This window comes from Diadema antillarum, unplaced genomic scaffold, assembly GCF_040938485.1.
Source record: "Diadema antillarum isolate AM-2024a unplaced genomic scaffold, OU_Dant_1.0 seq00000451_RagTag, whole genome shotgun sequence".
Lineage (NCBI taxonomy): Eukaryota > Metazoa > Echinodermata > Echinoidea > Diadematoida > Diadematidae > Diadema > Diadema antillarum.
This window is the reverse complement of record NW_027271424.1, coordinates 403,395-427,727: the sequence shown is the minus strand read 5'-3', so window position 1 is coordinate 427,727 and position 24,333 is coordinate 403,395. Positions and strand designations below refer to the sequence as shown.

Genomic DNA, 24,333 nt, shown 5'->3' with positions numbered 1-24,333 from the left:
ATGAAAATGCAAATAAGTAAGCTTATGATGTCATCACCTCACAAGTTTTTATTGGTCATGTACAAAAAAAAAAAAAACATTGATATTTAATCCTTCTGCTATAAAGGTGTAAAGCATGTTATTCTTGGCTGAATAACTTTAAAAACAATAACCAGTCAAATATATTAATATTTGATTTTTTTTTCATCAAGATCTTGTGTACAAACTGTTTGGCAAGTTGCAAAATGATTTCATCAACTCACTCATTTGCATATTCATACTGACTTTTCACAAAGTGCACTGTGAAAATCAGCAAAACTTGAGAACTTCATAAATTTCTAGATTTTTATTCAATTTTGGGGGAAAATCACTTTTTCTTTCACTGTGCTTATAAAATCTTTATTCCTTCTTCAAAGACTAACTTTTGTCTCATCTGGATTTGACCTTAGAGTCTATGTGGCTTTGGAGGTACAAAGACATTAATTGTTCACATGTTAAGTGCACATAATCAACAAATGAGATCCAAGGAACAGAGTGGGTAAGGACAGTTGTGGGACCACTGGGCCCTGTTTCATAAAGCTGTTCGTAAAGTTACGAACAACTTACGAGCGACTGGTGATCAGTTCTGAAGTGCTATACTTATCAGAATTTCCATAATTTAGCACAAGAACTGATCACCAGTCACTCGTAAGTTGTTCGTAACTTTACAAACAGCTTTATGAAACACCCCCACTGTTTCTGAGGTGCTGTATGGATGCTGTTCTAGATGACTTTCTGAGTTGCCTTCATTCTTTTTCTACCAATTGTACACATTCTCATTATTTTCTCATTCCTGTTGTTCTTTTCTTGTCAATTTCACATAAAATCAGTCTTCGAGGCAAATACACTTTTTCAAAAAGTCTAAATGCCATCACACAATCACTTCAATGACACTTCAATGACATAAAAAAGTCACATGGAAAATTCAAGTCACACATACTGTGTATAATCATGTAATCTTAATTTATTTCCAGTAAATATTTGTACTTCCACATACTTGTCAGTAACTCTTGCTCTGCATACAGAGTACCAGTGTTCACTGTTAAAGGCAAAATTCTCTCAAAAGGGAAATTTTCTGATGATTCTCACAACACAGAAATCTGACCAAAATGAAAGAGAAGAAAAAAAACATCTCACATCTTCTATTTCATTCTCACCTACAACACAAGAGCTATATGGGGGTTGCAAATGGAATGGGCAATGCACCTCTTACAATCTTAATCATAAAATATGCTGATATTACGTAGAGTACAAAACTTCTGTACAATCCTCCCTTGGATGAAAATACCCTTGATATAGAGGACAAGATATGCACACATTTAGCACGGAATGGACTAGAGGGTTCCATTCTTCAGAAAGATGTGCCTCGTATGACAGAAACTCAACAATTCCATTATCATTCACATACAATATTTTACAAGCCTGCTCTTCTTCCCAATCTCAGCTAAAAGAATGTTTCCTCAACCCTAATTGTTAGCAGGGATGTAGGACTCCACAAAACCTGGATGTCGGTCTAAGCCTTGTGACATGAATACCCAGGCAAAAATGGGGCACACAATTTAGTGCAGTCAGAAAAGTGAATAATACTGTCAAATTATTTTCTTTCTCTGCTGTTAATTTTTCCTTGAAATAAATTTCATACAGAAATGTATAAATACAACTGTATTAAGATGTTGTTTTAGGAGTTTGCCAAGTCAAATTTCTTTAAAAACATAAGAATTAGACCTCCTTGAAGAATTGCTGTCAAGACTCAAATCCTACTGTAATAGTGTATTTAATAACTTTGTCACACCAGGGTTAGCTCTTGCAATGGTACAATGGAGATGAAGTAGAACTCCTGGGCCTGTACATGGTACTCCTCACATCACTTTTGTTTAGTACCAGCAGGTGTCTCAGTAAGTTAGATATCAACCTACTCTTATGCACTAAACTCGACGGGTAATGCTTGAATGGACACTTTGGAGAAGAACACATAGCTTATGAGATTGCATTCACACATGCTTGTGCTCAACCAAAGACTATCTGTAGCCACATTTTTATGAACATGCCCATGACACACTCGCCATGGCGATCAACTGGAAAAGCACAAACAAACAATATCAAATTCTATTGTATTCTCTTGTGATTTGCCATCTGTCGATTTCGATCAGGGCAGATGTAATCTGATGCTGCCTAGATTTTGGGTTCCACTTCATTTCTTTGAAGTGGGCACTTGCAGCTTCTTTTATAATATTCACCTGTGTATGCCATGGCACAGTTGTGAACATAAGATTTGTCGCTGACTGTCCAGCGCTACATTTTGAGGGGGCCCAGCAATGAAAAAAAACTACAGTGTACATAATGCGTGTACTGGCTGTGGAATTTGAGTACAAGGGTGCATACAGTCATCTGCATTGATTACCTTGTTCTAAACAAAATCAAGTGATTAAGGAACCAGATGCTATTCATATCAAGAAAATAAATAGGTATTGCTTGATGGCACTTTACATGATACTTCCTATTACCGAGTCAGGTGTTAAAACATGTTTCCACTTTTAGTCAATGGTGAGATATCCCGGTATACTCTTTAGACATGCGTGCCATTCTTAGCCAATCTCAGTACAGCAATCTCTTTGTGAGGGATATAAAAGCAATTTCAACGTAAGTCATGTATAGGAACCAGGGCAACTTTTCATCAGGTTTGTAACATGACAATTTCATCTCATTGTGCCCATGTTGTCAAGGGGGTTACAAACCATCAAGATGTCAACTTACTGATAAAGTTTGATACAAATCATGATGCAAATCACTGCAACTGATACTGCTCAATGGTTCCCCATCATTTGAAGGCATGCCTTAATGAGCATATACACATAGCGGTGACAAAGTATATCAAAATAATGCGCAGTCTGTTTATCATGAGAAGGGTGCATGCTTCCAATATCAGGACCCCCTGGAGATACCCACATAGTAGTTTCTCTCTAAAACTCATGTACTGCTGATTACCTCTACACGTAGCAGCCCACGATGACATCATAAGAAACTTGCATCATTGTCCACTCATGCTATGAGATGCATGTCCCTAGCTGATCACGAGTTACTACTCAACAAAAGAATATTAACAACCTCTTATCTACAAAGCCCATTCACACAATGGGTAGCCCTACAAACCTGACAAGCTTGAAAGAAATGTCAGTGTGTGTATTTCAGCATGCCGTTCTCCTCTCATCTTCCCATTTGCATCTAGCTTTTAGCCCTACGGATTCACATCACTCTCCCAAGTTTGAGAGAAGTAGTTTCCATCAACTGCTCATGTAAATCTACCCTCTATTATGGCTGTGTTCAAGAACACTTAATGTATTTCTATGCAGACATATATATGATCACATAATTTAAAAAAAAAAATCACTTATTCATTTGATTAACCATGATTTAGTCTACACTACAATTCTTTGCTGGGTCATAAAAGATTTCCTCTTGGTGCTAACAGATTGAACCAGTTGTGAATCTTGTAACTTTTTTTTGGTTTAATGCTAGCACTCAAATATGTGTACTCTGCTTTATCTTCAAACACATCTGAAACTTAATCTGCTAAAAATAATATGAATTTGTTGCAGCAATTTTATGCACTACACACTCAACACTAAGCACTAGAGTTCATGGCGAAGAGTAAAGGGAGGTCGCTCTCCATCGGACAAGCTACGCACCCGTGTCCACCAAATGCGTCAAAAATGGTCTGATATTAGACACGGCGTCATCCACACTTTCCCTAAAAAAGGGTGTTTTACCCTTTTGATCACTATTTAGGGGTCCTATTTCCCCAAATAGATTTTCAACATTCACTACTACATGTACATTGTAGTGTTGTGGATTGACATCTGTTTATCAGACTGAATTCCTCAATGTATTTCAATAAAGTATCATTCTGTTTTTTATTTTCAAACCAGTGTAAGAAGAATCTATTCAAAATGGCATTTAGGGCATTTTACTAGGTGTATAATAACTAAATGTGTGCTTGACATCTCTGGTGACACCATTTAAGATATGTTTTATGGATGCAGTGCCGTTCAGGGGTGTAAACTAGATGTGCTGTAATATGCCATTCAGGGTTCACTTTTGAGTTGTTTGGATGCATGTGGGTAGCACATTTGTCTGAGAGTGACCTCCCTGTGGCCTACATTCATAGGTCTAGTGCAGACAGATACAATCAACACATTGCTGGCACCCATTGCTCACTTGCAGGTCAAAATAATAAGACTTAGGATTCTGCAGTTTCCTCTAATTTTTTTTTTTCTCTCTAGAGCACTGAAAGGATGCGGCTTATACAATTTCTTGACACATTTGCACATGGAGGGTGGTGAAGAGACGGTAACCTGTACAGAAACAAAATCGCACGGCCTTTATACTAAACGTAGCTGTACGAGCCCCATGCATCAGTCCTTGCTATACAATATGCAGCTGTAGCGCTATCTACGACATAATGTCAATCATAAAGATGATCAACTGTACACAGAAAAAAAAAATAATAGAAATGTAAGGTTGAAACATATATTCTTTCCCTGCATTAGTGCAAGAGCGATATATCTGGAGATGAATGTAATGCATACAAAACATCATAAATAATGTCACACATAAATCTTATATTTATATCGTACATTGGATTCATAATCACAATCTTTATAGAGCATTATTTAAGAAACTACATTTTGACATGCAGTAGGCTATCAAAATAAGAAATAACTTCTCTTCTCTTGTGGACATATACAAACTTCTACTCTGAAGTGTCAAATAGAACTGACTCCTTCACTGCCATCCACGGAACAGAAATATTTCGGACCTAGACAGACATACAATGAGAGTTAGACAGAATCAGGACACAGAATCCAATACATCATTAGTAACTTTTTTATCAATACCACATAAACATTAAAATATGATAACAAGAATGTGTTAGCTTTAAGAGAAAAGAGAGAAAGAGAATGAGAGAAAGAGAGTGGGAGAGAGAAAGGGGGACCTTTTGATACTGAAATCCTTTTTTGGGGAGGGCTGACATTTGTGACTGTGTGTACAAATAATGTTGAGGTGATATGAACTGAGCAAACAACAAAGAACACAAACTGAGAGCAAACAAAAGATGGTGCACAGAGTTCTGCTTTCCATGCAATAATGCAGCAATCCATTCTTATTCTTTTACAGGGCCCCGTTTTATCAAAAGATATAATCGATTATAAACGTCCTTTAATACCACACAGACTGCCATAGACTTATGATAGAAATCAACTATAAAATCAATTAAAACTCTTCGTAAAACAGGCCCTAGGTCTAATAACATAGAATTATCACTGAAATAGATTACTATGACTGAATGCCAGAGGATAGATATCTTGATCCATTTCTGTTACTGTTTACCCATCTATCTCACCCTAGAATATTTGGTTTTCACACAGCACTCCGATTCTTAAAATTGGAAAAAAGCAACAATCTGTAGCATTTTTCTCATGCAATTGTTCTGAGTATTTCTCTTCAATGTAATTCCTCCTGCTTTTCGCTCATCACTGGCTATCTAATTCAAAAAATTTCTAACAAAAACAATTCCACAAAAAGAGTGAAATCACAGGATTTCATGGCTGTGCATCTGTAAGACATTCTACATTATCTGATAAAACATCAATGACTGATGACTGATTGCCCCAACTGCCTGTTCAATCTGCAGAGATCATGAAACGTTTAACTCACAATGTCAAAATTTCCTGTTTGAATTAGAATACGACAATTGTTGAGGGTACATACACGGAACAGAAGTTAATCTGACACACATACACATGGCACATGCAAAAGCTAGCATACGAATACACATTCTGTAAGCCTCCTTTTATGCACGGGAAGATGAAACATTTGTTCTCTGTGAATGTTTTCAAATGCCACAACAAATATCAAATCTACTTCTGAAATGATAGGGGCATTCATTCAAATGCTGTGATAGAGTGCATGCACATCGGATCCTAAACTGCCTTTTCTACTGTGGATTTGTATGTTACCTTAGCACAAATATATCTATTAAATTAGTTTCTGATTCTCAGGAGTGTGAAGCAGCCAGTACAGGGAAAGCTCAAAAGAGAACACACTGCTCTGCCCTTGTCCACTTGTAACGAAAACAGGTTTGAATTTCAATTTGGAGGCAAAACGCTTCAGCAGAGAATAAGCCTGAAGAAAAACGACCATCTGAACGATGGGATACACTGTCCCTCAATCTCCCTCAACAACCAACAGTGTCTATTTCAAGACTTGTGGAGACAGCAGCTATATGTAAACACTAAATATTAAAATTATTCCATCACCACTTACAGAGTCCCTGACAGCATTGCACATGATGGTGCGTACCACATTGATTTACAATGTGTAGTAGTTTCTGGAGTCTAAAAAACGTAACAAAATAGTCCGGTGCAAGAGTTGTATGACTTCCAGAAAATCTGAAGAGAAAGCCTTTGAAACTGCTATAATACACAAGATATGGAGCAGGCCAACATTACGATAGCAATCACCAATGTTTGAGATTGGTGAGGCAAGCAGAGTTAAGATATGGTATTCCCTACTATTCCGACATTGAAGGAGAAATTCGTGATCAATGTGCCTTGCTGGATTGTCAGAATCTCCACCTGGGATGCAACATTGCAATAAGAAGGAGATTTAAAAAAAAAAAAAGGCATACAGCAAAGGTTACTCACTCTTATTCATTCTTATTGATGAAAGCTTTTGGCAAAGTCTGGATGATCAACATGATGATTTTTCATCTTCCTTTTTACCCGAGATATGCAGAGGATAGGGTACGACGAAGGAACAGATGACCAAAATAAAAGCATTTTGTGGCAGTAAATTGAAAACAAAAGACAGCAATGAGCCATAAGCAACACATTTTAGGGCAAAACCTACAACTTTTGCAGCAGACTGACATAGATTTAAAGACCGGTACACACAGACAACTGCTTCATGTGACAGAGACAAGTACGGTGAGACAAATTGCTTACACACACAGGAAGAAACAGAATGTGAATATTGATTTGAAATTTCATATGACTAGTGACTCTCATTATAATTCAATCCCTTTGACATAATAATATAAACATCTATGCTCTACCAAAGTAGTTGGACTATCGAAATGTGGCCAGATTGTTTCAGAGGGATTCTATCGAGCATGCACCAATGGGTCATAACCATGTCTTACAGTTTTTATTTTTTTGTTTTTTTTTAATGGTGCTTGATAATCTCCCTACTTAGGGATCCACGTCTCTGATAATCGGCCTACCGAAACACAGCCAGCTACAATGGTAGCACACATACAACAACGTCAACAACCCACTCCGCAGGGTGGAACTTGTCTTCCAGATCATACCCTCCAAACACCTAGGCCATCTTTAACACAGCACAGGATGAGGGAGGATACACACCATTAACACTTTGTGGATCGACCCCTCTCATACAGAGTACGTAGATGAGTTTTTTTTCTTTACGGATTTCGAAGCTGCCGCAAACTTGCGCTGCTCGCATCCCGCTGCCCTGTGCATTAACAGCACCCTCCGCTCTTCTGCTCCGCTTCCGAGTCCTCCACTATGGTCACGCTTTTGTGTTTTGAACCACCCCCTCTGCTGGGGCCGCCGAGTCCATCGTCGAATGATGTGACTTCTAGCATTCCTGATGGGAGAGAGGGAAAGAGGAAAATCGGGAATCAATAACTATGTATAAATACATACATACTGCAGGTCCATCCATCCATCCATCCATCCATTATCCATCCATCCATCCATTCATCCATCCATCCATCCATCCATCCATTCATTCATTCATTCATTCATTCATTCATTCGTTAACGATGTGTCTGCAAAGTAGATACTATTTATACTCATTTAGTATTCACTGATTATTGCTAATCACCCTAGGCACATCATATGGAGTGGACATCATTCGCCTGTTTTCAGGTTGATTTCTGTGTGTGCATGCATGTTTGTGTATCTTTGTGTGTGTGTCTGTGTGTGTGTGTGATGGTGCACTTCATCTGGTTTACATCCTGCCCCTTGCATGGGGTCAAAAAGGCATCATTCAAATGCACTCGGAGACTTACAGCTTCTTACACCTTCAGAATTACAGTGAGCCCTAACAACAAGAACCTTGGGACCAGTGCACTCAGTTCCTTAGAGCAGGGTTTGAAAGACCACAGAATTCACTGAAACTTTGAAGTTTAGGGTAAAAATACATTCTTTCAGTTGATGTTCTTCATTACCAGAGTCAACTCTACTATATTGACAATTATTACCCATATGAGGTAGTTTTGCCGGGCAATTGTAGTCGTTATTTTGGTTGGTCATCAAGGACAGCGGGCAATATTAGTGGGTATTTTCCCTCTTCCGGGTTTGGCCATTAACTTTACACGTAAACACTCCGGTCAATCACCAAGAGAAAATTTCGAAAACCGCTAGCATCCGGGCATTTGAGTTCCCAGTGATGAAAAAATTAATGTTGTGAGAGTTTCTCGCGGAGAGGTTTCGCAATGAAGGGCAAACTCATAAATTTAGAAGACAATCGCTGCACCGTATGGAGACGTGTGTCTGACTGTGTGTGCTGGCTGTTACTTGCTGACCAAAGATCCTATACCTGAGTTTCGTGACAGAGGGCAAATTCCCATACGTTAGCACAAAAAAAGGGGGACGATCACTGTGACTGTGTGAGCACGCCGAGTACCTGACTTGTGCACAGTGGTGTAGGGTTCGACCTGGCGCCGAGTGGATTTTGTTACCATAAATCAGGAAGTTTACATTGTATTGATTTAAGTTATGCTCGAAGATGCCTGAAATGGGTAATGGATGGACTGTCTACTTTCGGGGGATAGGACATTTATTGCCCTCACTAGAATTGTATTGCCTTCATCTTCGACCCGGGCAATACATTTCTAGTTTGGGCAATAAATGTTGTATCCCCCTCAAGGCCAGTCCATATTTCATCAATATTATTCAATTATCAAGTTTTTGTCAAAAAACAAAAAAGCTGATGTACTATCATCAAAGTTGGCTGGCATATAGATAAAGTAGCTCCACTTTACACTTCAGAAAATTAGCCACATGTAAAACATCAATCTGGGAGAGTTGTAAGAAGCTTACAAGTTTGATGCATTTTTAAAGAACGTCCACTGACAAACATTTAACCTCTATATATTACACCGATATGAAATTCATGATGGCTTTCACACTGAACATCATCCCAATCATGCATGGCTGATAATGTACATGTATGCCCTTCCATAATGGTAATGGTCACTGCAATACAAAGCAGGCAGTCACTGCAATATAAAGCAGGCGGTCAATGCTGATATCAAGACTCTCATGGATCACTTACTTTTGCTAAGATCTAGGAACATCTCCTCAATTCCTTTGTTGAGTTTTGCTGATGTGTGAAAATGCTTTGCCCCTACTGATGCTGCATATCTGAAAACAAAAAAATAGGAAAGAGAGAAATGATTATGAATTTCAGAGCTCATGAAAAGTAATTGAGAATCTTTTCAATATAACCTAATACGGGAGCACATTTGGGACAAAGGTAATATAATACTTCAATACCAGAATTTATAAAAAAATTACAAACAGAGTGTGTGTGTGTGTGTGTGTGTGTGTGTGTGTGTGTATGTGTGTGTGTGTATGTGTGTAGTCAATATGGCAGCAACCCTCAAATACCAGGAAACATGTCAATATGTTTCAGTTTTACTTTGTTTTCAAATTGCTGTTGCTGAAACTACTTCCCTCTGCAGAGATAAAACAAGATACGAACATGTAGTAGTGCACAAAAGAAAAGAAGATACAGTCAGTTACTGCAAGATCACAGAATGATTTTTATACAAAATTTCTTTGAAGACAGAAAAAAGGCCTTATTTACATGGTATCCAATGCCCTATTAAATCACTGTATTAATCAAGTGACCAAACTTACAAACTTCACACTTGTGTGTTATGAGAAAACCCACTTATTGAATGAGAATATACATTTAAAATGCATATTGTTCCGAGGCATTTCCTCTTACTTGGTAGGGTAGTAAACACACTGCCATTATAATAGTTGGCATCATGTGTGAATGCAAGTCCTCTTTACCCACAGTGAAGAGTTACACAATAAGCATCTATCAATTCCCCTTGCCTTTGTCTGAATGCTGAGAATATGAGACGAGAACAGTTTCTGTATCACACAAAATGTTAAAAGATCCTCTGTAACAAAGTTGGGCTGGTAACTCAATCTCAACCCGTTAAGGACGGGCTGGCTCTTTGCTGCAACATGCATTTCCCATAGACCCCTGCCTGAGTATACTCGGGACTAGTCTTCAAGAAGTTAACCTTTTAAATGCAGGGATCCATTTGTGCATATGCTATATATTCAGTGAGTCCGATTGTTTGTGAATTGGGACTTCCCGACAATTTCGCAAGTGGTTAAAGTTGCGATCATGGAGTATAATAATGAATGGAGAAAAGTATGCATGCATGTCGCATTCATGCTAGGATCAGAGTTCATATTTTCATGTGTTGCTAAATTAACGAATAGCATCCGACTCCCAAACTTTGCAAATATAAAAACCCCACAAAATATTTAGCATATATCCAGTACATGACTTTAATGACTGCACAAGCTCTCTTCTTTAACATTACATACAGAAAAGAGGAGCTTACAATCATCGGTACTGCGCACACTAAAAAAGTCCCATCACAGATGCACACTGGGATTCCTTGGAGCCATTGTCACCTCCGTTTGTCTTGTGCACGTCTTAGTTCCCATGCAATTCAATGCAATTTTTGTCTGCTTTTCTTTAGTTGCTGCTTTTTTCTTCGGTTAGAATGCAACTAAAAATTAAAAAAAGGGTTCAAACTTTCTAAATTCTACTGATTTGAGGTCATCGGAACCATGGCTCGCTACTGCGAGGCTTCAATGTGCTGGTCACATGATGGAAAACAAAGAAATCTTCAATAAAAAATACCCCTGGATAAAGACGGAATGTGACCTAAGTGCATATGAAGCCAAAACCGGGGCAAGTTTGTCCCCTGGGCTATCCCATTATGCATCTAAAGCACTGCTGTGCACATGGCACCTAGGTACTGGCGATACCGAGAATTGTACCAGTAGCTATACCAAATGACAACATAATAAAAACTAGCCTTGTTACTTACGCCTCTGCATCTGCTACTGATACATTTCTCTGCTTCTCCAGGTCAATCTTGTTACCTATATTGCGGGAAAAGACAAAAATGGCATAAGTGAAGCAATGCCACTTGAAAGAAAATTCACTTTACTCTATAAGATATTCAGAAAGAGAACAGCTAAGATTTTTTTTTAGTGAAATCAGACAAATATTGAGAACAGGACTCTTTCAGCGTCAAAATGGTGACCAGACCAGCAAAGTTTTAAGTTTTATGCCACAAAATAAGGCCATTAGTTTCAATTCACAAAAGTTTCAAGCTACGAATAATTTTGGTTTTACAGTATGTCAGTCACATGAACGATGTCGCTACTTTAAGCAGCACGCAAAATGCCACATCATGTGCCATCTTGTTGGATTTTTCTTAAATTGTCACGAATTTGTTGTTGGCCTTTTTTCCCCTACAAAATTTGTATATAATCACTCTAAGTTCCAACAAACTAATCAGAGCTCTAAATTGTTCGTGCACGCCACACTTGCCCTCTATGATATCCCACACAATCTGCTACCTAACTGGACAAGTCCAAATGTGATTTCTTACTGCTAAAGTAAAGTCTCGCCACAAGAGAACATCTTGAAATAATAATAGATGCTAATGGCAAATAGGGTACAGGAAATTCTCTTGTGTTTGTGAATTGTGACGAAAAGAATGCAGTCATGCATGGCAGTCTGTCATCTTTCTTAACAAGGATAAAGATACTGCACTCATACAGCAAACCATGGCTTATACAATTTGTAGCTGTTTTAATTCTTGCACTGACATTTACATGGCCATGAGTCTTCACACAACAGTGACACATTTGCAGGTTCATTTGTCGTATCTCAAAATGCACTACTTCCCCCATAGTATGGAGAGCACATGGTTGCCCACAGATCAAAGCGCAACACACACACACACACACACACACACACACACACACACACACACACACACACACACACACACACACACACACACACACACACACACACACACACACACACACATTAGTAATGACAGATTCTGGTACAGATGTATTTACAAGGTCAGAATTACTCATACCTGCTATACACAGTGCTATGTCATTTCCCAGCATCTTTTTCAGTTCTCTCACCCAGTTCTTCACCTGAGAGGGAAAAAAGAAGAAGAAAAAAGGGAGATCTTAACTGCATGTACACCCGTCACTCAATCATTAACACTGAAGGATTTACTGAGTGATTAGGAGTTATTTCATTGAAAGAGTGCTATTCTTTTCATCATATGGGTTAGCCAAATACAAGCCAGTGACCGGATAAACATGATAGCAGACTATTTGTAATATTCTCCCATGCACAGAAATTCTGAGATGTACTCACTAGGAAGAACATTCCTGTGGGAACACAGAAGACACATTTACAAAATGCATCCCTTGTGTATTATAAAAGTAACTAATCAATTTGCTGACTATATATTTTTTTTATCATGTACATGTAGTTTTCACTTCAAAACCACCACAACAGAACAAAAGCGAGCAGATGAGGTAATGTACATGCACTATTGTAGCTGGTTTTCATTTATCTGGTCTAAACTGATGTCATCCCATCCGCCAATTCCTCTCATGATTACATACTTTACAAAACTTGCAATTTAGCATATAACTGCAAGGCATGTGAAATGTCCTCTCTCTCTCTATCTCTCTTGCATGTCATTTCTGCAAAACAGGGCATACTCCTGCAAGCAAGCAAAGCAGAACATGTTTCATGGAATAATCCCCAGGAAATCACAGATTACATGACTTAGGATGCCAAAATCCTGGGAGTTGGCAGCTCACATCTCTCTCACTCTCTACCATATGCCTTTTCCCCAAACTTTAACATGGGCAGTGTCACTTTACAGTTCATTAATTAGGAGTGTTTATATACATGTACCTCATTGTATGTACATGTACATACCAAACAAAGCCTTTCTTGTGTATACACATACATTTGTGGTTATGTATCCACATACACTGTTTAAGATAAGAATAATCATCTCTTAATTTGAGGGTAAAATGAGAAAGGTATCTGGCCCCCTAAAACAAGAACTTTGCAATTTGATAGCAAAGCAGAGAGCAAACAAATGCTATTCCATATTGACCATTGCAAATCCAAAATTACATCACAATAAGCTCTGCCATAACAAGTGATTGATTGTACAGCTTTCAACGTTTTAAGTCAAAATCAAATCATTTTAAACTCAATTAGAAATATTGATACACAACATCTCAAGCATACTCACGAAAAAAAGAAAAAAAGAGTATAAATATTGTGATAACACTCAGTACTAAAGTAGGCATAACACATACATCAGTATACTTGCTTGTGTACTTTCAAACATATTCAGACAAATTCACGAGTTAAACTCTATTCAGCTGAGGAAAATTCAGTCAAAAGCTACAGCAAGTTTCTTGACACCAACCTTTGTGAAGGAATCCTCATCTGTGATATCATACACAAGTATTGCCCCGTTGCTGTCTCTGTAGTAGATTGGTCCTAATGCATGGAACCTTTCCTGTCCGGCTGTGTCCTGCCAATCAAACATGAGAAACAGTTGGTTCAAAATATCTCTTTTCTAACAAAATACTGAAAATATTGTTTGTACTTTTCTTTTTCCTTATTTTCCATGGGGGGGGGGGGGGGGGGGTTAAATTTATTCTAAAGCAAACAGACTACAATTGTACATGAATATGATTTATACTTATATCTTTAAATTTTTATTTAAGTAATTGTCAATGTATGTTGGCACTGTTGCGACAACCTTCATATACAGCATTGTTTTACTACAAATCTATAATGAATACATTGTATACAATGTATATTCTCTGCATGTACAAAAAGAAAATGGACTAGGTAAAATTTCAGCACTGCATGTCTTAATAAGCTCTGTTACTGTGAAGCTTTACACATTTCACATCTACTCTTGTCCTCTATAACCCACTTCAGTTATTGGCAACGAATCCAACAACTACATCATTTGCCTCAATAGGCAAAATCAATACTCCCCCCTTTTTTTAATTCTTTATATGGAAATAACACATAAAATGATTACTGTTACATGAATGATTTTGAGGATTCTATTGAATGTTAAAGCATGGCTTGCAAGAAGCAACAAAAGAAGTAAATGCCGTTGTGCTATTGTTGGCTTGTTATTTTGTTACACTATTGGGGAAAACATCATAGTACTGTGTATGAGTTAACTAGTCTTTACGATGAGTGATGTACAACGTTCTTGTCAATAATAATCCCATCTTGAGGGTCACAAGGACAAGTAAAACGTAATATTCCCCAGCTTTTGATGTAAGTGGACTGCAGTCTCATAAAAAAGTTTTAATTAAACTCAAGTCAGAATTAATGGAGTAACTCAACACTAATTTCGTAATATAAAGAAAAAAAATAGGGCAAAGCGCCAAAACTAGTTCTCACGCAGTAATATTTTTATACATTTTTTTCCCCTGACAGTTCATCCTATTATATGATCAAATGTTTGTGCAATATCGTACATGCACTTCCTTGTAACCTATAATATTACAGTGTATAAATAACATGCTCTAGTACACTACATACACATGTATTTACATGTAACGGTTAACATTCACAAAACTTACCCATATGTCGAGGTTTACTCTTTTACCACCGATATTCAGCTTCTTGTTGAGAAATGATGCCTGTAAAGTTAATAAGACAAACAACAGAGTAACATAAATCATTGATTCTCTCATAGACATCATCAGCAGCACACTTATTGTGTACAATATGGCAATGCCATTTTGTCTAAATCACTGTGGGCAAGATGTTGTCATACAGTATAGAATAGTATAAAGTGTGTAACACCTCTGGAGTACCGGTAGACATTTTCCCCCCAAACTGTCCTGCATGACTGCAATTGTAATTCCACGATGATGTCAGGTGAAAATGAAAGTATTCTCACTTATATCTGATTGGACAGAATGTCAGGATCTCAAAGAGGACACTCTTTGAAACCCTTTACATCTTTTGACAAGAGAGAGATTAAAAACTGGGGGCTTTAAAACAAGATGTTTACAAATAACTCGTGAAACAATATGTTGAGAAATACTTAAGGTGATGTTCTATTTATGTAGACAACGTCAGGGGGGAAAAATGCACTTGCAGACCAAGGGGGGGGGGGGGGGGGGGGAGGGGAATCCATTCATGTTTGATATAGTTTGAGGACATTATAAACAGCACAAATTGACATTACTGAACTACAAATACAACAATAATTCAAACACCTGAATTCATTTCTAAGTAACTTGCAGAATAGACTTCATCCTGGAATATTTGACATGTGCTGGTACACCTGTAGCTCTGAATTACTCAGCAATAATTTCATCTGAGAAACTGCTTTTTGGTATTAACTTGACAAAGAAATTACACAAATTTATGTTAACACACTGAACATGATCCAGAGTAATAAAGTTTTATCTTTAACATGTGATCAAACTCCGAGAGGAAATGAAAATAGTGGGCATATATCTTCTACCACATGCCCACTACCCATCTATGGTCTGTCACTTGTATGCACTGGATGCCACACAGGGCCACACCTTTTTTGAATTACAAGTGTCCAATCCAAACCAATGCAAACATTTGATAATCTTCTCAGGGCTACAGAGTATTTACTGATTTCTTTATAGAGTGCTCTGAATATATACTGTGCTCACCACTGCATTGATGGGAATCAATTTGCCAAATGTAAATTGTAAACCTTGATAAAACATTATACACAACTGATTTCTAAAGATATGCAAGTACTATCATTAGCACAATCTTTTGGATAGTCCAGTGTGAAAGCTAATCTGAAGAAAAAAAACACTTGTATCGAATGTACATTGTAGAAATATGCAAAACACTGCATTATGTTTCTACACTGATAAACACTGGGCGATACAATTATCATTTGTGTCATGTGTACTCATTCTATTAAAGGACAAGTTCACCTTCATAGACATGTGGGTTGAGTACACCGTAAATGCAGCAATATCAGTAGAGCACATCAGTGAGAGTTTGGGGAAAATCGGACAATCCGTTCAAAAGTTATGAATTTTTGAAGTTTCTGCTCAGTCACTGCTGGATGAGAAGACTACTATAGCTTGTGATGTCACGAGTACAACGATATAAAGAAAGTTTAAAGAAAATTCAACATGATTTCACTTTTCTCGCATAACAAAAGAACACTTCACTTCTCTCTTTCAGAAGGCAAGGGGAATAATATTTCCCTTAACATACGTCAGTAACGAGTCAAAGAAATGTGCACTTTATTTAAAAAGTAAAGTTTTGTGGAATTCTCTTTTTATTTTCCTTATACAGTGTACTGTTGTACGCATGTGACATCATACACTGTAGTAGTCTTCTTATTCAGCAGTGATTGCGCAGATACTTTAAAAATTCATAACTTCTGAACGGATTGTCGGATTTTCCCCAAACTTTCACTGATGTGTTCTACTAATATTGTTGCATTCACTCAATCCACATTAATATGAAGGTGGACTTGTCCTTTAAATACATTTGTGTGTTATTCACTTTCTTGAACAGAAATGTTATACCAAGTAATTTTGAGAAGCCTCATCAAAAGGAATACGTAATCACAATACATCATTAAGAAATGAAACACAGAATAATCAATCCAAAGCTCATTGTTGACAATATCATCTTAATTCACGCAAGTCACGAACACTCTTCTGCACAAGAGGTTCTTCAACAATTTAACATCTAGGCAATAAAAACACAGTAAAAACAGACATTCGAATCACACTGCTGATGGGAACTCTTGATCATGACATTCTACAGCTATCACCTGCTGTCTGTCACTGTTTAAAATGTCACACACACAAGTGATGTGAGATGTACACAAATTCTGCCCATATATTTTTGTTCATCTTTCCTTCAAAGTTTTAGATGGAATTTTGTAGCTGTGGAATGTCTACATCTACAATGCAGGCTGCCACAAGTGCTACAATGCTTCAAATCAGGGAGCTGGGAAAAAGGAGTGGCAATTTGGAAGAGCTTCTGGATCTTTGATCCAATCATTACCACCGACACTATGCAATGCTTGTCCATGTACAATAGTCACATTACCATCGCCCTGCTGCAAGTCTCATCTCCAGTTACTGTGTATCTTATGCACAGATGTACGCATGCATGCACATGTATACAATATGCACACACACATTTGGCAAGTGCAGGGAAAGGCACGCAGAGCTAAACTAGAGTGGGGTAGACCTGTGTAGTTTGGCATGGGAAAATAAGTGGGAGATGGGAGGGGGCGGGACATATATTAATAATCAAAAAACCACCCATGCCTAAATTTGACCACATTCAAAAGCATAGGTTTCTACAAGTAGCCAGCAGTCAAATTTTAGTTGGCGATATTGTCGAATTATGGGCAGCTTGTTCTACGGAATGGTAGTGTATACAGCCACACATGTACCTGTGTGCAGGGTTCTCGCCAGGAATTTCTTCACGCTTGTCGGCAGTTATACGCGCTGTTCTGGGGGTGGGTACGGTTCCCCCTCCCGCGCGAAGCGCGGAAGCCTTCGTTAATGCTCAATACACAACGATAAATCGCCGCTAAAAGGCCACTAAATGCGACATTTTCACGGAGATGTAATGAACGTTGTGAGGGGCATTTTCTCACATAAACAATGCAGAAACTCCATACCTTTTGCTGGCGGCAGTTCCTAAATAATAAATGAAAGAGAAGTAGGTGCCGATGGTGAAGGTTCCGATTTCTTTTAGGCCTTTCCTGTTTCACTTTTGCAATAATTAGCAGTCTCTGCATCGCAACAACGTGCGCCGTGTATTAACTATACCCGTAGTGTTTTTGCTTTCTCACCGTCTGCTCGACCACGTGGTAGGCCTATGGCATGCAGATGCGCGAGAAGCGATCGAGAACTATTATTTTACCATTATTCTTTCTGAATGATCGTTATTCGAAAAGTGATAAAGGAGAAATATTCGTTTATATCCAAACGAAATCAGTTGTGTTATTTCGAACGTTCTGCCAGTATAATTTCGGAATGCAACAACAGCCCCAAAACGGTGTTTTCTTACTCACCATTAAGGTTTGTTATTCCGAAACAATAACGATGATAGATGATAGATTCCTTTCTGAAGGTTCGTTGATCGGAAAATAATAAAGAAAAAATGTTTGTTAATGTGTTAAAAATGTTTTAACAAAATCAGTTTTGTTTATTTTGAACATTCATCAGTACCGACCTTTGGTGTTGTTGTTTTCAATTACACACCTTCGAAGTACTCAGTAATGAATCGTTTCATTTTATGATTTAACAAACCTTCGGAATAATCACCATCATTACATTTTTGTATGATATCTCTTTGATGTCACGGCCAAACTACCGCAGTATACCCAGAAAGGAAAGTGCAACGATGTCCCGAAAGTTCTCGATCACTTCTCGCGCATCTGCATGCAGTAGGCCTACCACGTGGTCGAGCAGACGGCGAGAAAGCAAAAACACTACGGGTATAGTTAGTACACGGCGCGCGTTGTTGCGATGCAGAGACGGCTACGGTAATTATTGCAACAGTGAAACAGGAAAGGCCTAAAAGAAATCGGAACCTTCACCATCGGCACCTTCACCATCGGCACCTACAATTGTACTTCTCTTTCATTTATTATTTAGGAACTGCCGCCAACAAAAGGTATGGAGTTTCTGCATTGTTTATGTGAGAAAATGCCCCTCACAACGTTCATTACATCTCCGTGAAAATGTCGCATTTAGTGGCATTTTAGCGGCGATTTATCGTTGTTGTATTGAGCATTAACGAAGGCTTCCGCGCTTTGCGCGGGAGGCGGAACCCCCCTTCCGTACCCACCCCCAGAACAGCGCGTATAACTGCCGACAAGCGTGAAGAAATTCCTGGCGAGAACCCTGCTACAATGTTCATTTTTACTCCATTCTCATTGTGATCATTTTATATTAAAGATAGATTTAAAATCAATAGCAAAGTTACAATTGATTGGGGGGCTTATGATTGATTAGGATCAATTGCAATGATACACTGTAGTCTTGATGCTCACTAGCAGTGCCGCCACCCGTGGCCCTGCCTACAAAATGCACATTCAACACACAACATGTGAACACGAACATGAGCATATCGCAACTATCAAAGAGCGTGCATGCGCCGCATGCTTGTACTGTGTACGAGTATGTACCGCGTACAGGGTGCAATCATCATCAAGCCGCTGTGCCTGTGGTGCACTGCTACATACAACTGCTGTGCAAGCACGGATGGCCAGATGGCTGCTGGCCACCGTTTGTTAAGACTATCTTCAAGAAAACTGGCAGTTGAAACAGATGTGGGATGAAGATTTTTGACAAGACCAAAAAAAGAGAGAGAAGAAAATACAAGAAGAGGAAATAAAGTTGTATAAAATGTACTAAAAAATAGGTCATTTTCATCATAGCAGTGTACTACAATTAGGCTCTAGATCTAGAGGTCTAACTTGTTACATTTAATTGTACATTGCATTGCTCACCATGCCCACATATGTGTACGTGTGGCTGATATCAGGGACTCGTACACAGAGCCATGTCGGCCACAACCACACGTGTGTGGCTGTAGACCCATGGCCATAGCGCACCATGTATTATTAGCGCATGTGTTTACTGCAGTGTTAGTGTTATACACACACTTTCATGTAGGATGCATTGTGCATCGTCACGTTGAAAAACTTTAAACTGCCACCTGAAATCCATTCAAAATCAAAAACATTCTCGCATTAAAAATGGTCTTGTCACCTGTTACATATGGTAAAATACATTTGGATTACAATTATTTGTGTTTTCATGGAGGAAAAAGGTGAATTAGGAGTCTATTTAGGAATGTCTTTTTGAGAGCAATGAAAATCCGTCGCCCCAGCCCAGCTGATCTCAGATCGCAGCATGTGTTACATGTGATGTGAATGTCTGGCGAATTTAGGTAGTGGCGACTTAATGGTATTAAATTGATTTTAGTTGCATTGCACTGCGTTGACACTTAACCCATATTGGGCCAACGCACCAGTGTAAATAAACACCCAACTGACCCAGCACTGTTCGCGCACACACTCCGACAAACAGATAACTCTCCATTCATTATTAGCAAGCAATGAAAAAAACATAGACAAAGAAAGAAGGGGACCAGAAAGAAGAAAGAAATCTCTTTATTATTATGGTATATAACATGCTGCCATTCAATGCATAGTGCAGTCATACTGTAGTACTCAGCAGAAGTGAATGTCAATGACGTCGTTCATACAATTGTTTAGACTAATTTATGTCATTTCATTCACTACGGCTACGGGATAAACCTATCAGTCCGGGAAACCCGCTCATGAGGACCGCTCCCGCGTATGAGGACTGCCCCCGCCTCATGAGGACCCCAGGGTTCCTCATACTGACCACGGGGGGAAGTCCTCACGAGGACCCCTATTCACTTCTTTTTCATCTCACATCTGACGTATAAATTGTCGCAACTTTGCACGGTGATTTTTTGTTACACACACATGTCCACTATCCATGATGAAAAGAAGAAAAAATCCTGTCTGTTTTTTTCTTTAAAAATCGAGTTTTAATCAACCGATGAAGAGCGCCCATCAAACACGGGCGCCGGCGTGTTCGCACAATGCCAGACTGCCGCACCTAGCGGCCTGATCCGTCTAAATATTTTTGGTGCTTTTTTCAGCGGCTCGCACATCTCCGCGCGCGAATCAGCCTCGTGAAGCTGAAGTCTGACAACTTTTTACACAAATTCGGAACAAGATAAATGAAATCAGTACTAACCTGATCTTGTGCATATATTCCAAATTACTATTCCACACTGATAAGGTAGGTGAGTAGTCCAGTTTATTAGCAAACTAATGACTTTGTAGGTATGATGGGTTCACTTCCTTCGTCAATTCCGCCGTCCGCTAAACTTTGGGCGCTTTTTCTGGAATCCCGCGACGAGACGTCACATCACATCACGCATCCCCATTAGCACATACAGACAGCGCGCAAGTTCACTCTGAAAATCTCTCAGCTTGCGCGCTGCCAGCTGGATGCATGATGTGATGTGACGTACTCCGTCGCACCGCGGGATGATTCCAGGAAAGCGCCAAAACTGACAAAAATTAGCGGACGGCGCGGAATTGACGAAGGAAGTGAACTCGTCATACCTACAAAGTGATTAGTTTGCTAACAAACTGGAGTACCCACCTACTCTATCAGTGTGGAATAGTAATTTGGAATAATTTATATGTACAAGATCAGGTTAGTACTGATTTCATTTTTCTCGTTCCGAATTTGTGTGAAAAGATGTCAGACTTCAGCTTCACGAGGCTGATTCGCGCGCGGAGATGTGCGAGCCGCAGAAAAAAGCACCGAAAATATTTAGACGAATCAGGCCGCTAGGTGCAGCAGTCTGGCATTGTGCGAACACGCCGGCACCCGTGTTTGATGGGCGCTCTTCATCGGTTGATTAAAACTCGATTTAAAGAAAAAAACAGGCAGGATTTTTTCTTCTTTTCATCATGGATAGTGGACATGTGTGCGTAACAAAAAATCACCGTGCAAAGTTGCGACAAATTATACGTCAGATGTGAGATGAAAAAGAAGTGAATAGGGGTCCTCGTGAGGACTTCCCCCCGGGGTCAGTATGAGGAACCCCGGGGTCCTCATGAGGCGGGGCAGTCCTCATACGCGGGAGCGGTCCTCATGAGCGGGTTTCCCGGACTGATATTGGCCCCTGCTGCGGCATTTGGACGAACTACGGAATATCCCGTCGTAGATGGCCCGATATCGATATGGGTTAAGTTGGTCACAAAGATCACATCTCCCAGGCTGTGTCCAAGTCCAACAAACTACTAGGGGTAATACGAAGAGCTTTCACAAACATTGATGAGGACACCTTCAAACTTCTGTACAGAGGACTTGTGAGGCCCGTCTTAGAGTATGGACAAGCAGCATGGTCACCGTACAGGATTGGTGAACAGAGGAGACTTGAAAATGTCCAGCGTAGGGCCACAAAGATGGTACCAAGCTTGAAGGACATACCCTACAAAAGCCGGTTAAGACGCCTCAAATTACCAACGCTTATCCATCGCAGAAGGAGAGGTGATATGATTGATGTCTACAAATATGTCCATGGCTTATATAACACTGACACTGACCTGCTACATCTCAATAATGAAGACAGAACACGTGGTCACACTCTGAAGCTGAAGAAGACATTCGCTCACCTTGATGTTAGAAAGTTCTTCTTCTCAAATAGAGTGGTGGAATCATGGAATAAGCTACCAGAAGATGTAGTCAGTGCCCCATCTGTGAACTCCTTCAAAAACAGACTAGAGTAACTGCGTCAGTAAGCGGCCGTGCAGCCATTCGCGGCAGGTACAACATACACAGTAATATACAGCTAAACACAGCATTGCACTGTTACATGCACACTACACATACTGTATACTAACACACTAGCAATCAACAAAAACCAACCGATAAAATGGGCACGATCTCTGACGAAAGTGAAATTTTCTCACCTAAATGACAACATATCGCATCCAAAATGAAATTTTCGGTACTTCTTAACATAACAGTTAAGAAACAGTGGTCCAAGAAACTTGATTTTTTGTCGTTTTCTCGATGTTCATGGATTTTGAAAACATATCCTCACGTAAAATAGAATTTTCGCGAGCCGATGTTGGCCGCCATTTTTTTCGGAAAGTGGATGTTACCATCGAAAAAAAATGAGAAAAACACGAGAAAGACATCAACAACACCGCCAGAATTGCGATCTTGTTTGCGGCCAATGCATGTGCGCACGCTATTTTCACGTGCTTTCGCAATGGGAATTGGCGCTTACGCAATGTTCGCGAGACATGTGAAGGCGTTCAGCTAAAGATCGCGGAGCACGCGCGTATTGCATAGGGATTGTACATCGTGCCGCAAGCAGAAATACTACGTCGCATATCGCCCTTATCGGCGAAAATTGTGCCGGGTTTTGCCCTGGTAAATCATGAAAACTGCGTTGGTCAATGGTAAATTTCTTTCACGAAAACAATTGCGTTAATGAATAATCTTGTCTATGATATATGAAATGGTTGAAAATAATTTGCCTGCTTTGTTTACAAGTTGGAAAAACTCTTAACAATGCTTAAACTGCCGCAAACGGGATATTTTACTCTAGACAACTACTGGAAAGAATTGCCATCTGTTTATGACCCTGAAGGATACTAACAGATGTCCTGAATCCTCCCTCTCCACACACACACCTTGCCATAGAACCACTCGTAATTGAAAGATTGATTCAAATGACTACCAATCGATCGATGAACAGGCCCGGACCTACTAGCATCGATGGATTAAAGTAAAGTAAAGTAAGTAAGTAATAAATGTCAATCAATGAAAAAGTTACAGAACCCTACACCTACGTCCTAACGGGGGAACGTTAATTATTTCTGCCTTCACTTCAGCTTCATTCAGCATCAGCAGCACGATCTGCACGACAGGGTCAGAGGGTCAGAGCCTCTAGAGGCCAGAGCAGAATGATCGCATCGTGTCATCATGATCAGCACACAAATCAACAGATCCCTCATCATGAACATATGCTAGGTTAGCTCCGCTGTAAAATCATAAAGCTGCCAGTAATAACATAGACATAATTTCTTGCACATTAAATTTATAATGAAATCATGGGCATGGGGAATTCCACTGCCGTGACTGCGCCGTGCATGATACAAACCTGTAACGTCGTAATATGCTTGTCGTTGAATTTGTTTTCTACATAGCGCAATACGAGCGATGTCTTTCCGACACATCCTTCACCAAGCAAAACCACCTTGAAGTTCTTTCCTCCTCCGGAGCTGCTGGCGGCCATTTTACCTCATTCAACTAATAGTGTTTAATATTGAGGTAAATTTCAGTGAATTCACCACTTCAGCAAGATTCTCGCAGGCTTCAAAATGAATGTTTACCACTGAGAAACTCTATCCTTGTCCGCACAAATGAGTCATGTTACCCTTACGCCTCCATCATAATTATGATGACGTCACCGTCAAGTTAAGAGTGCATTTCCACCCATGACTTACACTTAATAATATCATTACTTCCAGCAAAATAT

General features: G+C 39.3%; 1 protein-coding gene across 1 annotated transcript; it reads right to left on the bottom strand.

The window, feature by feature from the left end:
• Positions 1–4,320: 4,320 nt before the first annotated feature.
• Positions 4,321–24,232, bottom strand: LOC139732819 (ras-related protein Rab-21-like). Its single transcript, XM_071643660.1, has 7 exons — positions 23,956–24,232; positions 14,823–14,882; positions 13,637–13,744; positions 12,263–12,326; positions 11,192–11,246; positions 9,382–9,470; positions 4,321–7,686 (listed from the first exon to the last, which is right to left on the bottom strand). Exons 1-7 carry the CDS (start codon positions 24,088–24,090, stop codon positions 7,559–7,561), a joined length of 639 nt encoding a protein of 212 aa, XP_071499761.1. The 5' UTR covers positions 24,091–24,232; the 3' UTR covers positions 4,321–7,558.
• Positions 24,233–24,333: the final 101 nt, after the last annotated feature.